Source organism: Ceratosolen solmsi, unplaced genomic scaffold (assembly GCF_000503995.2).
Source record: "Ceratosolen solmsi marchali unplaced genomic scaffold, CerSol_1.0 scaffold47, whole genome shotgun sequence".
Classification (NCBI taxonomy): domain Eukaryota; kingdom Metazoa; phylum Arthropoda; class Insecta; order Hymenoptera; family Agaonidae; genus Ceratosolen; species Ceratosolen solmsi.
The window spans coordinates 9,639,105-9,654,737 of record NW_011948419.1 but is presented as its reverse complement, the minus strand read 5'-3'; the positions used below and the strand labels follow the sequence as shown (position 1 = coordinate 9,654,737).

General features: G+C 23.1%; 1 protein-coding gene across 1 annotated transcript; it reads left to right on the top strand.

Moving 5' to 3' along the window:
* The first annotated feature begins 6,910 nt into the window (after positions 1–6,910).
* Ets97D (DNA-binding protein Ets97D) lies at positions 6,911–9,001 on the top strand. Its single transcript, XM_011497686.1, has 6 exons — positions 6,911–7,025; positions 7,273–7,570; positions 7,637–7,790; positions 7,857–7,927; positions 8,128–8,362; positions 8,446–9,001. The coding sequence occupies exons 1-6, from the start codon at positions 6,988–6,990 to the stop codon at positions 8,961–8,963; spliced, it is 1,314 nt and encodes a 437-aa protein (XP_011495988.1). The 5' UTR covers positions 6,911–6,987; the 3' UTR covers positions 8,964–9,001.
* The last annotated feature ends 6,632 nt before the right edge of the window (positions 9,002–15,633 follow it).

Below are 15,633 nucleotides of genomic sequence, written 5' to 3'. Positions count from 1 at the left end.
AATATATTTATTTTTAATATTTTAATCATGAAAATTATTTCATTCTGGACTACTAGAACATCGTTTGGATAAACATCTAGTATCACTATTAAAAAATGATTGTACAAAATTAATAAATAAGTATTATTACAGACTATTTTAAATACTTTCGATTAAAATAAAATATACAGTATCTAGAAAAATACAATAATTAATAATGTATAAAATTATATACTGAACAATGAAAGATGAAACAAAAATTTAAACGGAATTTAAATCAGTAAAATACATACTGTTATATTTAATGTAACTCTTCTAAAAAAGAATATCAATGTATATAAAGGAAAATATAAAATTTTTTTACTTTTTGTATTTAGAGTTATTAAATAACTTTTGTTTTGGCAGTATTTGATAATCCACAATTTTTACACTTTTACGTATATAAGCCTAATTCTGTATTTATAATAACTATACATAGATTTTATCGTTTGTAAAAGTTGTTTTCGCTCAATTATATATTAAATTTCTTTTAATCTTATTTTCAAACAATGTATTCTTAGTTCTCACAAAAACCATTATTTACATTTTTAAATTATCAGTAAAAGTATTAAAATATTATTATGAATTTCTAGCATACAGTTAGTGAACATTTAAATGCAAAATGATACAAATATTTGGTAAGATTTAGAGACTTATATATTGAAATATATAAATAATTTAATTTTAGTGACTCTAAATATAACAATAGACATTTTTAATGATAATTGATATAGTTTTATTTTTATTGCAGTAAATATTATCAGCAAAAAATATTACCCTAGAGGAATGCTGAATCAACGAAAACCGACTATGTTGGATAAACAGAAATTCAATTTTTGTAAACTTACGTAAATAAAATTTAAAAAGCAAGAGATGTTTCTTTCGACAAAACTTTTTATCCCCTTTATTATCAAAGCGAATATATCTTGCCTGCCTTTATGAAGTATAGAGTATATGCAGCTTTATAGTAAAAAATCTAGGTTAAAAATAAAATGAATTTTCTGATCTACGACGGAAAAAGGCTACGCTATGTGTTTTTATTGTTAATTGATCTATAAACTATTATAAATTATCATAGATCTTAAACTCGCAAAAATAAGCTGCAACTATAAATTAATTCTGCAATTGAAATAATTATCAATGCGTAGTTAATTCTACAATAAGTAATCCAGGTAATGTAAAGCTATGATTAATAACCATACCACATAATAAACCATACAAATATAATTGAGAGAATAGCGCCACAACCCCAATCAATATATATTAACGTTAATGAATTTATGGGAATACAGGCTCGGAATATATAATTATATTGCTTCGAATAAATTGTAAACAGGAAAACAGTCAACCGATAAAGCTTACACTTATAACAAAATTATAAAATAATGTTTTAAAATACTGTATTTATTTATTCTAAAAAACTGCCTTATATAAAATAAGATAAATATGACACTTTAAAGTAAAGAAATTAATATGAAAATTAATAATGAAATAAGAAACATACAATTATACTTGGTCAGATAAATTTTAATATTATAATAATAATACAATAGTTTTACTAATTTTTTTTATTATGAATTTTAAATAAATAATGTATAATATAGAGATAACTTTTGTGAAACTTTTTTAAGAATTATGATTTATTTGAATACATAATCGTTTGATTTAAAAAAAGATAAATCAACTTTATAAAAATAAATTTACATGAGAACTTAGTTAAGCTTTACAATATATACATTCTATAATTATGAAATTAAATTTAAAATTATTTTCATTACTAGATATAGATTATCATAAATTAGTTATATAACTTACTTAACCTACATAATAATTTGGTTAACATCATAAAGTTCTATAGAATATTATGCAACAATATAAAAATCACTATTTTTTATGAAATGCAAAGTTTTTATTCTTTAGATTTGACATTTATATACAATATTTGTTCTCAGGCTTCTTATGATAGATGTAACTATGTATGTACTATATGAATTTAATAAATTAAGTAAAGTAATTATAATTTCAATTATTGCTTCTACTCTATTAAATAAAGTAATTTTAGTTCTAATTATTTTAATTTTTAAATAATATTTGCATTATATTTGAAATACTTGTATAATTAGAAAATGTATTTTTTTAAATATATTTACTGATATATTAAAATTAAATTATAATACATTTTAAATATAACTTAATTAACAATATAAATTATTTAATAAGCATGAATATTTATTCATATTGTATAGTATGTATATTCTATATATCATAAAACAAAAGTTTAAAAGTATAAAGTACACTTTAATAACGACAAATTAAGCATAATACGAAATTAAATATAAAAACTATAATTTTTTCAAACCCTAATAATTAGTTGTAATATATAATTTACTTTTAACTCGGTTAATTATTAAAATAATAAATAAATTTTTATCATAATACATATTCCACCTAGAATTTACAATTATTATACTTATTATTATTATGAAATTTATTGACAGTATTCTTATACATTTGAAAATTCTATTGGATCAATAATATATATTGTATGCAAAATATAAATTAAAACAATATATAGAATAATATCTAATTTGTTATAGATTATCATTTTTTTATCGTCAGAAATGTGTGTAAGAAACATATTTTCTTTATAAAAATTATATAAATAACTTATCTATTTGACATGTATATTTTTTATGATACTTGTCAGAAATGATCATTTTTTATTAAAATGGCATGATATTATCAAGACTTCGTAATTTTTTGTGTCTGGTAGCGATAACATGACAGCTTCATGAGAAACCGACAACAATTATCGTTGATAAAGAAGTTGCATTCAACATTTCTTTTTAAATTTCTTCGTATATTATATTTTTTAATTCGTTCAATATTTATAGATATTTAACATATTCACAAAATTTACCATATTAACCTTATTTCATTAATTGCATCATATTTAATTAACGTAATTATTCAAATGGTTGATAATTATTAACGATATTAATTTTATGATATTCAATAATAATAGAAATAAGTTTAGAAACATATGATACAATTACTAATAATATCTGAATAGAAAGATTACATTTAACAAAATTTTTATTCCAAAAATTATTTAAAAAAAAATCTTATGCTTACTCGAAAAAAATACTTTGAAAGATATTAATATTTTATTCAATAATGAAGGTAGGATATTATTATTTATATTTTATATTTATACTTTATAAGCATTGAGTATTAAAAAATGTATACAATTGAATTTTAATTTTGAGCGTAAATACTAAAACCAAATATATATTTGTATTAAAAAATGTATAACCGAATTAAAAAAATATGTTGAAAAATATTTGTAAAGAAACCTTTTATTTATTTTTATTGAAATTCTAATACAAAATGACCTACACATTAAATAATAGAAAAAGGTTGAGCATGAATCAAAGCATCTATTTGTATTTTTAATGTTAAAGTAATGTACAGTATAATAGTCTATTTTGCCACTAAAAATATATGTTATTAATATTTACAAGTTAACATTTTTTTATTATTATTTATAAATTTGAAATATGTCTTAAATAATATTTATGTCCTAGTAATTTATGTCCTAATTTTAGAAGAATTTTATTTTTAAATGATTTATCAATGAAACTATATAAAAAATATTGATAATTCAAACTACATAAAATTTAAGTATAACGTATCGAAAAAAATACAATCTAATAATTATATTTAAAAATTATTAATATCATTAATCATTATGATAATGAAATAAACTAATATTAAATATTTGCTAAGCTATTAAATAATTAAAATTGACAATTCCAAACAAAACTTTAGTATTTATTCAAATAATTGAACCAATTATATAACTATAATTTATCCATTAATATGGATATAATTATTATTTAGTATATAGAATTACAGTAAAATTGATTGTTATATATAAATTAAAATTTTATTTTATAAATGTAGAAATTTAATATATTCATAGAATGGAACAATATAAACACCAAAACAAGTAATTGACAATAATCTCTAGGAGTTACATATGCATATATATGTTTGCATTTTATACATAAATTATATATAACGGATTTTGTTGGAACATTATCAGTATAGTTTTATTAAAATTATTTTAATCATTACTAAAATAGTAAAATTTTGTTATTACATATTATAAACGTTTTAATAGTTATATTTCTGTGTTTTTTACAAATTATTTCAATAAAGCATTAAAATACAAATTTTGTATGAAATGAAAATTATAACCTGGCCATTAATAAAATCGTAAAATTCAAGGTGCCTAATATCAAATGATTGCTGTATAAATATTTTATATAAAAATGAATTGTCTGCAATATATACTGCAAAATTTTACAAATTTCTAGTCTGTAATTTTGTAAGATTAAATCCTTTGTACATGCAATACATATGTAATACTATTAATAACTTTACTATTGGTATTTTAACTTAAAATATAATAATCATTTGATAATTCTAAATATTACGTAAATTTCAATAACGTATTACATAATATTAATCTCAAACATAATTGTAAGTGTAGATCGCTTGATATAAAATGCAATATGTAACTAAGTATATATTAAAAAATTGTTTTATAGCAAAATTTTATATTGAAATTCATTATGAAGAAAAATATAAGTAATGTATAATATTGTTTGTTATAACGATGTATTACAGTTGTATATTATTAAAAAATCTAATTAATTCAAAAATAATTTATTAACTTACTAAAACCAACGTTGATACTATTTATTTATATGTTAAAATATATATTTTTAATAAAATAATTACGCTGTTATTATTTTTTATTTTTATTTTACGTTTATTTTAAGTCAAGTTTTCCTTTTACTTTATCAAATTTCTACCTTGACTTCTTTTTATTCAGCATTGTAATTTAAAATTTATTATTTATAAAATGAGTTTGCAAACATTAATTTAATGTGAATTTAATATGAAAATTGTAATAAAGCGTCCAATTGAGGATTATTTGTAATAGATTTAGTTCACACTTTCAAGAAAATGTTGGTTCAGTTAATGTCGACATTTGAACAAAGTATGATAAGATCATTTCAGTATTAATAGCTATCTATTAATACAATATCTTGATTATACTTTTAGCTGCAATGCAATACTGACATATCATTTAATGTTGCGAGTTCAAGGTAATCTTGTAGATGGTACTTAATTATAAAACATAATTATATTGGTAACATAATATATACATAACATAACATAATTATAAATGGTAAGAAAATTATAAAAAATTCAATAAATTTTGAAAACTTTCTCGGTCAATCAAACCAATAAAATAATTGCATAGATTTATTGAAAAATCGTATTCCACGTTATAATGTTTTTTAACCATATGACAAATGAGGAAAAGCTAACTACATTAATGCACAGTAATTTATACTAGTTATTTATATTTTTTTCATATATTTTACTTACTTAATTCAATACTGAATTAAAATAATATTTTCTTTAATATATACCAATGATCAGTAATAATTGATCTTGTTAACGAAGTGCAACTTTTGTAGTACCTTCTCATAATCTTAAAGTGTAGACTTGTCACTAATCCGAATAGAAAAGCCAGTTGAATATAGATCTGCAGAAAAAATAATCATCAATAATTTGGTTTCACCATTATCTTATATTCTTTTCATTTATTTCCACACCTATTCAATTGTAATGAACAATGTTGTGTACTTTTATTCAATCCTTTTACTTTATCTTCATTCATTTTGCTATCCTTGATTTGATACGCAGGAGTATAATTAGTTGCCAATTATTTTAATAAATATTTTGCTTTATTATTTTAGATGTAAATATCGAAAATAGATTTTAATATCTAATGAACTAAATTTGATAATTAAATTAAAATATTGATTCTAATGTAATCTAATTTATCTATAAAAATGGTATAAAATATTGATATTAATATTGAAATTTAAACTATAAAAATAATTTAATCTATAAAAATATTTAAATATAATACAAAAACTAGTTACTGTTTCCAATTACTGTTTCCAATTAATGTTAAACACAGAAAATATGTATGCAAAGAATAAATACATAAATAATAAATAAATTACTATACAGTGGTCAAAACTAAATAGGAAAAACTATAAATGGTTTTAAAAATCAGTTAGGGCTTTCTTCTAATTTTAGTAACCTATCATCGTATCTTAATACGTAAACAAAAATTGATTTTTTTTAAAAATTAAGTATTTAAATTTTTTAAATACCATGTATGAAACAAAAAATAATGTTTCGTATATTAAAAAATTTAATTAAAAAATTTTTTAATATATTTCCTTTGAATTTTTTAATACATGATTTGTTTTATTTATGGGCACATGTGCAGATATATTTTGAGTGTAGAGACACTAATATAATAAAAAAAATATATACTTATAATAAGAATATATTTTTATATAAAATATTATAATAATTTTTAAATAATCAAGTTTTTTAATTTATATTATAAACAATATAAAATTTTTAAAAATAATTTGTTCATTCAGATTTTATTTTTGCTTTAAAATAAGTAATTGTTTTTATGATTATCAACAATAAATAAATTATTTAAATATCTTTGTTGCTTATAAATTAAAAAATATTTTATAATTTGTACTTTGAGAAATTGACTACTTTAATAGGATCCTACTTTAACATGCCATGGATTTCCACATTTAAAATTGGCAAATTCAAAAGAGCCAATAAACTTAAATTGTGCTTGCGCATGGCTTAAAATGTCACTACGCTTCATAAACTTCAATGTTCATATGAGATGCATTCAAATTATTTAGTTTAAAAAAATGTCTATAAAATATGTTATATCTGTAAGAATTTTAACACGATCCGTATATATACTAAATTTTTTTAATTTGAAATATTTATAGCGAATTACATTAATTTGAATGGAAATTCTTTTAATAAATTTGAAGAATGGAACACGTTCGTCAATTTAAAGATTCTAATAAAAAGTAATTATTTATATGATTCTTGAATAATATTTTTAACCTATTAATAAAGTCGTACTTTTGTATTATTTACTTTTATATTACTTTTATATTATTAATATAATTCAATAAATTATAGAAAACTTTTATTAGAATAATTTCAATAGTATAAATATAATGATTGTATATTAAAATTAAAAGTACATAATTGAAATTTTCTCAAAAATAATTATCAGTTTTATGTTCACTCATACATAGCATCTTATTTTAGTTTTAATACTGATGATGACTCAGATTTTTCTTTGATGAAAAGGATAAAAATGGAACCAGATGGTATTTTATCACACGATGAAGATATTATGGCACAATTGCAACAAGAAAGCTCAGACTTAGAAGTTGAACCAAGTTTTACATTAGAAAGTGCAATAAACGGAGATGATTATAATGAAGGTATACTCATGCAGCATATGGATATTAGAGAACCTTTATCAACACTTAGAAATCTTTTAGAACAGCGATTAGGTGTTGAATTATCAGATTATTCTTTTTGGTTACAAGATATGCAAATGGTAAAACATGAATATTTAAATTTTTCTAAGAATTATATGTTACATATTATTCATTTTTTATAATAGTTGGAAAGTCACAAAAATTTAGTTGATCAATGTGTACAAGGAGAAGGATTAGTACAAGTTAATATACAAATAAAGCAACAACAGCAACGTATAAACATTATAGATGTTCTTAAACCTGCAGAAGATTATGTTGATATAGAAGAAAATTGTAAGTGTTACTTAATAATTATATAAATTACTTAAGTTGTAATATTTTTATATAATTTTATATTTGTAAAAGCACCGACACGTTCTGAAGAAAATAAAAATATTATTAGATGGATGGTTGATGCTCAATACAAAAAAGATCAGGTAATCAAATTTAAGATTGATTAACTATTATTCTTATAAAAATGATTTCATATTATAATTTTATTTTCTACTTAAAATATTTTTTACTTTATTGTGAATAAATATATCAAAATCAAATATTAAAAACAGTGAAAAAATTATATCAATTTTGAAAAATAAATTATTATGTATTAACAATAGTATTCTATATTTGTTTCTAGGAACGTTTGAAAATCCCTACAGATCCAAAAGATTGGACACAAACACACGTAAAGCATTGGCTTCAGTGGGCAGTTAGACAATTTAATCTTGTTTCACTTAAATTAGTTGATTGGAATATAACAGGAAACCAACTTTGTAATTTAACACTTGAAGAGTTTCAAACAAAAGTACCTCTTGATCCTGGAGATATATTTTGGACACATTTAGAATTATTAAGAAAATGTAAATTTGTTGGTAAGATGCATTATTATTTTGTTAAAAAATTGAATCTTTTTATAGGAACATACTATATGAGTAAATAATTTTTTCTTTTAAAGCTGTAGTGCAAAAAGATTTTATACCTCAAACGAATGATTGTATTTCAAAAAAAACTGTAAAATCAAAAAACCAAAAATCTCTTAAAGTTCGACCAATTGTTAATCAACAGACACGTATAATTAATGTGCCCTTAACTAATCTTGATTCTACACCTTTGTCGCTAGCTACTTCCAGTAGAACAGTTAATAATGGACAAATACAATTATGGCAGTTTTTATTAGAACTTTTAACTGATCGAGAACATAAAGGTGCAATTCAGTGGATAGGAACCGAAGGTGAGTTTAAGCTCAATCAACCAGAAACTGTAGCCCAATTATGGGGTGCACGTAAAAATAAGCCTTCAATGAATTATGAAAAACTTAGTAGAGCTTTGCGGTACTACTATGATGGTGACATGATTTCTAAAGTTCAAGGTAAACGATTTGTGTATAAATTTGTTTGTGATTTAAAACAATTACTTGGCTATTCTGCTGAGGAATTAAGTAAGTTAGTAGATGAAGATAAACAATATTTTTAAATTTATTATTTAAAATATTGTAATTTTTTAAAAATTTTTGCCGAAAAATTTGTTGTAAATATATTTTAAAATTTTATATAAATGTAATATTAAGAATTTTGTGTTTATTTTTATATGGATCAAATTTAACATAATTTTTTAATCCTTTATTCAATTTATTTTGTAGAATTATATACCAAAGAAAAGTAAATTTTTTTTAAGATTATTAAAAGTACATTAAATAATATAAATTTTAACGTAAAGTAGTTTTATGTTATAGTTATGAAAACCTAAAATATAAATCTTATTAACATTGTTATTAATTATTGAATAAGATGAGAATAGCATTATAATAAAATTAATTTATTTCTTAAATTTCTTAGTATACAGAATTAGTTGTTTAAAAATTATTTTATTCCCATTTGTTAATATTTTATTAATAGAATATTAATAATTAATGCTATTCTGAATCACAAATATAAAATATTTAGTCTAAATGAAATTCAATAATGCAATTCTCTGCATTTATACAAGCAAATAAAAAATTTTGTACGAAAAATATAAGATAATTTACATCTTAATGCAAGAAACAAACAACATAATCAGTAAAAAATGTTTATATTCTAAATTAAATATTTGTTATTATTCCTGTACATATTGACCAACTATTAATTAATATTATTCATTTCCTTAATTAAAAAATAAAAATATGATTGTAATATAAATGAATTATATATATATATAAATTTTTGTTCAATTTTCATTATCTATGTTACTCATAATTTTAAACAATCTTTTAATTATTCAATATCTTGCGTTTTTTACTACTACATATAAAAAGCGAGATAACGTATACATAATTGGTGTTTTATAATTATTATATATTTTATTATTGTATATCATGTATGTATTCACTTTTTATCAATTTTTGCATTTTAATTGTATTTTAATCAATTTGATAAGATATGTATGGTATTTTTAAAAATATATTAAAATATTTGTTTTACAGCTCGTATCACTAGTGAACGATAATATACGTACACAGAATTATATACTTATTATTATTATATATATATATTTATATATTTATATATTATAACTTATTCTTACATGACAATATTTTATTTTATTTCTTCCAATCAATAAGTTAAAAAATATGTTCTTACATTTATGTTTATATTTATCTTCTATATTTAACTAAGTAAATTTATTATTCCTAATTGTACTGTGTATATAAAAAGAATGTTTCATTGATTATGTAAATGATGATTTATTCATTATAATCGAATATTTCGATAATACTAAAACTAAAAAGTATTTAAATGCCTCGCGCACTTAGTGTCGCAATTAGCTAATTTAGGGTTTATTTTACATAATACATTCACACTTGTGATGTAATTGCGGACATCGGAACAACCTAATAATTTATTTATAAATGAAGGAAAATTTCACTACAAAACCCTCGGAAAGGATACAAATAGATTAAAATATACATTGAATAATAATAGTCAGAATGTTGAAAACAGAATTGGTCGCTTGATAATCATTTCTAGCGCGTATAATGCTAATTGTTACTATGTCGACAATATTTTTTATTATATAGAATAATAGCGAGTTTATGACAATAGTTTTATTCCAGTTTAAACAGCTATCATAACATCGTTGTTTTATCATTAATTTATAACCTCTTGTACAAAGTGGCACATGTATAAATATAGAAAACGGTATTGAAGATATTTACAACAGTGAACATTCAAAATGAAATCCTTGTTTAATTTGATCATCGATTTTACTACGTTCATACTTTGTAAAATTCTTTTAAGGCTGTTTTATCATAGAAGTAGAAAAATATAAAGAGCTAATTACATAAAGTAGCGGCCACCATTTGACTAACTTCTCTCTAGTATATTTTTCTTATATATTTTTCTACATACAAATATCCCTTCTGAAAAGATTACCAAATAGGAATCGTATTAACTAAAATAAATCGCATATGAATCGTAAAATATTTGAAATTTATTTTAATCTAACATTTTAACTCTCCCAAATAACCTAATCGTATCTTATGCATACCAGATCTTATTTTAAATATCTGATATTTATAACTATTACACAGGTGTAACAACTTATATTTGAAGTAGTATAATTATCGGCATGTATATCATCTATTGTATACTGTTATATATATTCAACTACTCTGTATATATATATATATATTAAAACATCTTTTTTTTATTCAAAATAAGTCTTAATGTAACTTTAAAGGCTTAATTTTTTTGTTTCTTTTATTATATTATTTTACATTCTACATTTAAAATTAAAACATGTATTATTAATATATAAATTATAATATGTTAATTTTGGTACTTTGATCAATAATTTCATGATCCAACATAGTTTACTAATAATGACGCATTCTACTATATTTTATTTCAGTTATTTCTCTTTAATATTAAAATTTCATTTTATTCATTTTTGATAATAATTATTACCCAAAAAATTTCCTTGACAGATTTTTGAGAATTTATTTCTTAAACGATGAAGAATTGAAGTATGCGATCAATTTCATTTTGATATATACAAGCGACATGTTAAACAAAATATGTTATAATTACAAATTATCAAATAGTTTATATTTATTATTATATACTATTCTTAAAGATATTATGTATTCTATCATATTTTTAATTAACTTCTCCATTTCTGGTATAATTTATTCATATTTAGATATTTAATTTGGCAACAAATATGTGATTATTTATTATTTATTTACGGTATGTAATCAATAAAAAATTAATTTTTCAACCTATTATTGATATTAAACCTTAGTAATCTCTAAAACTTAAAATTTTTTACTTTATGTATTTACTTTAATTGAAAACTAATTATACTTAAATATCTGATAATATTAGTTAATATAGTGTTTTTTCTATTGATCCTTACTGTATTATATTATATTTTGTCCTGTAATTTTATTAAATATATTTAGAATAAAAATTTGAACATGCTACAAAAAATTACAGACATTACTTAGTGATTTTTTAGATTTTAAAATAATATAAAATTAATTCTATCTGCACAAAATGTATCTGATGATCCGGCTTGCTTCACCAAGGTGTGGCAATCCGGGTCGAAGGACCAAAATTGTTTAGAATTAAAGAACCACGAAATCTTATATAGGAAAAATGCGTGGGTAAGTGGAAGAGTTGGTGCATTGATTCAATATTGAACACATCTGTTTTTTATTGCTGCTTATTCCGTTTATTTTCCACTATAGGGATGATTCTTGTTGATGGAAGTCAATATATGAACTCTTGCAGCTCTGCGGGAGTTAGCACGTGGCGTTAGTGTGTACGACGATGGAGAAACGAGGTTGAGGTTCCTCGTAACGTGGTGCCCTTGATGGTAGGTTGCCCTGAGAAAGAAGAGGTTGTAAAGCTCTTACCACTTCTTCTCTTAAATCTGCTACTGCTTCGTACGCTTGAGTCGTGGGTGATAAGGACGAACTCTTGTGACTCGCGCACCTTGGCACGATAGTAACCTTGAATAGATGAGTCGTGAACGATAAACGCGAATTCTGATTCTTGCCCCTTTGATGTGCTCTGGCACAAGCGGCAGTTCCTCTAAAAAAACTGTTTTATGTTTTTGAATTGGCCTTGAGCTTGAAGTATGCTCTGTAACCTGGCTCCTGGTAGGTCCTTGGGTGGAAGATGGTGGCCATGGCACCGTGTTTTTATGAATGAAAGGGTGAAGGGGCGAATGCATGCCGGTTGGTCTTAACGTTTGGGTGGGGGTTGGGCGACCGTCTCAAAAAAACCCAAACATCTGAGTTTTCCACAAGTTTTATTAGCAACCATTTTCAGGATTCGAATGACTAGTTAATGCTTTTGGGTTTGCAAGACGTTTATCCACTTACAAAATGTTCTCTCAATTTCGAACACTATCCAATAATTCCAATTATATGATAGTTATAAACTAATTCTTGTAAGATTTAAAATGCATTAGATAAAATAAGATTCGTCTTAATATACTTTTTATAAAGCTATTTAATCAATTGAATATTTTAACAATTACTATAAGAATATTTTTTGTTAATTTGTTTGTATAGATTTTCCTTAATCATTAATTTTTTGGTAAAAAGTTATAATTAGTTTTCTTTAAGTTTTTAATATATATAACTTGAATTGGTAATTATTTTTTCTTAACTTACCGAATAAATATTTTTTCAAATTATTTAGGTTTGTATTAATATATAAAATGCATTCTCTGATAGTAACTAATACTTTCGCTATATTTATTAAATACATCATTTACGTACATATGAATATTATGTACATATACATAGAAGTTAAATATACTACATTGTAAATAATTGAAAAATATTAAATTGGTGTATATTAAAGTATAACCTATGGTCAATTTGCTCTGAAACTTTGTAGGACTGTCTATCCATTCGCTTTTAGTCATCACTCTTCGTTTAGATTTTAATTATCCTTCTAAAATTTTATATTTATCTTATTAATATTACAATTTACATTATTAAATATTATTTCACAATTACAATTAGAAATAGTTTTCACTTGTTTTTGTCTCATTGTACCGAAATAATTTTACGTAAAATAATATCCTTGTACAAAATTACTAAATTTAACTATATCAAAGTATGCTATAATGAGAGTACAATATTAGCTATACAGGTTTAATGCATTTCTAGGCTAGTCACTCAAATTGTCGAACAAACCACCTACCTAATATTTCGTAAAAGAGATGAAAAATCCATATTATAAATTGAAAAATACAGTAAAATATAATGTAAAATTAATATAGGCAATTAATAACATTCAATCTAACAATTTATATTGGTGCAGTGAGCTCGTAAATCTGCATACAAATGACCACGCAAAATCAATCGCCAATAATTCATTTCATATACACATGCATAAGATCGTACTTATGGTTGTTTAAATACCAGTATACAAAACGATCCTCTATTTCTATTAAAACATATTTTATTTAGCCAATTATTAAGTTTTATATTACCTTATTTTGTTCAAAATTATAAATTTTCTGCTTTATACTCTTATAAACTAAAATTTATAAATTAATTTTTACTTATATATTTCATTTCCTCATTTTTCCTGTTTTAAAATTATTTAATACTTTTTTTTTGCATTTGAGATCATTACAGCATGTATGGTTTTGATGCATTATAAAAATTAATAATAATGCGTATGAAATTATTATCTTTTACATATCGTACTTAAAAAATTTCATATTTTCTTAAATTAATAAAAATGTAATTAATGGCGCTTAAAGATTTAAAGCATATACAAAATTAATTTGTAATGTATGCAAATATATATAACTACAAAATATTAAGAACAAAACTTCAAAAAAAATAATGTGTAGTATTTATAAAATGATATAAATTTCAGGATTTTATCAGTTGTAAGAGAAAGCACAATCTTACAAGATTGATGATTATCTTAATAAAACTTTATTAATTATAATTAATAAATTGTATTAAGTTGTATTAAGTTTGTATTAAGTTAATATCTAAGAAAAACTAATGCTTTTATATCGGATAACAAAATTAATAAACAATTGATCCAATTTTTGATATATTCATTCTGTCTAGAATTAGACTAAATAGTTCCAGATGTTCGGTGGAAGAATTTCGGGAAAGTGAAAGGGTTAGCGTATTATTGAATAAATACTTTTGTTTATTGTGCTGTTTATTGACCTTTATTTTACAGACTACACCATAAATATGATTCTAAGATGATGTTGAGAATCTATGAGATCTTGCCGTTCGGTGGTAGTTGTCACGTGGCGTTGGCATGCACTAAATGCAGAGGTAGAAGGTTATAAATCTTTTTTGATTTTCTGACCGTGTAGTGGGCTTGGTGGTGAATATCTATACTGAAAGTAAGAGGTTGTAAATCTCTGGTACTTCTTCGTATAATGCCAGGTGGTGATAACGTATTCCATTAAATGTCCTTCATGGATGGTGCCGTTCGTACCTACAAGGCCGTCCGCAGGTGCTTATCTTTCAATTAGATGCCCTTCGCGGCTGGTACCATTCGCACACTAGCCGTGCGCAGGAGGTTTGCGATCCAAAAATGCACTTGTAGCCGGTGCCTTTTTATACTCTTCCAGCCTTTCGCGGGAGCTTCGCAATCCAATATTTATTGCACTTGAGCTGTTATTAAATATAATGGCTAAACTGTGTTGGCTTATTAGTTTATTGTTGCAGAGTCAGGTTGAATTATGTACGTATAATGAGTAACACTGACTGACTGGTATATGGTGGAGTTTAGTTACTGTGTAGAGTATATATATAAATAAAACTGATACTGATTGATCGAGAAATTTACAGTGAGCGTAGAAGCGTGCTGAGCAGTTCTTAAATCCGCACGGCAGTTTACTAAGCTGGCAACAATGCATAGGTGTGTTGTTAGGCCGAAAGTCTGATAACGTCAGAGATTAAGCTCTAGAAACTTCGAGGATTCCAGAAAGACAAAACTTTGGAAAGTTCAAGAATTTCCAATCGACGTTGCTATGCGGAATATTATAGGACACTTAAAATTTAGGCGTAGTGTCTGGGATTAGACTAAAAGCCTCCCTGAGATGGCGGGTGGAGGCTTGCTGGCAAGGGGAAGGGACAATGCAATAATTCAACACTGCCTTT

Bases quoted from the DNA above. Each gene is read 5' to 3' on its own strand.
- Ets97D (XM_011497686.1), top strand. From the start codon at position 6,988: ATGGAACACGTTCGTCAATTTAAAGATTCTAATAAAAA. The intron at 7,571-7,636 runs GTAAAACATGAA...TTTTTATAATAG, and splicing joins GGTTACAAGATATGCAAATG to TTGGAAAGTCACAAAAATTT. The intron at 7,928-8,127 runs GTAATCAAATTT...ATTTGTTTCTAG, and splicing joins CTCAATACAAAAAAGATCAG to GAACGTTTGAAAATCCCTAC.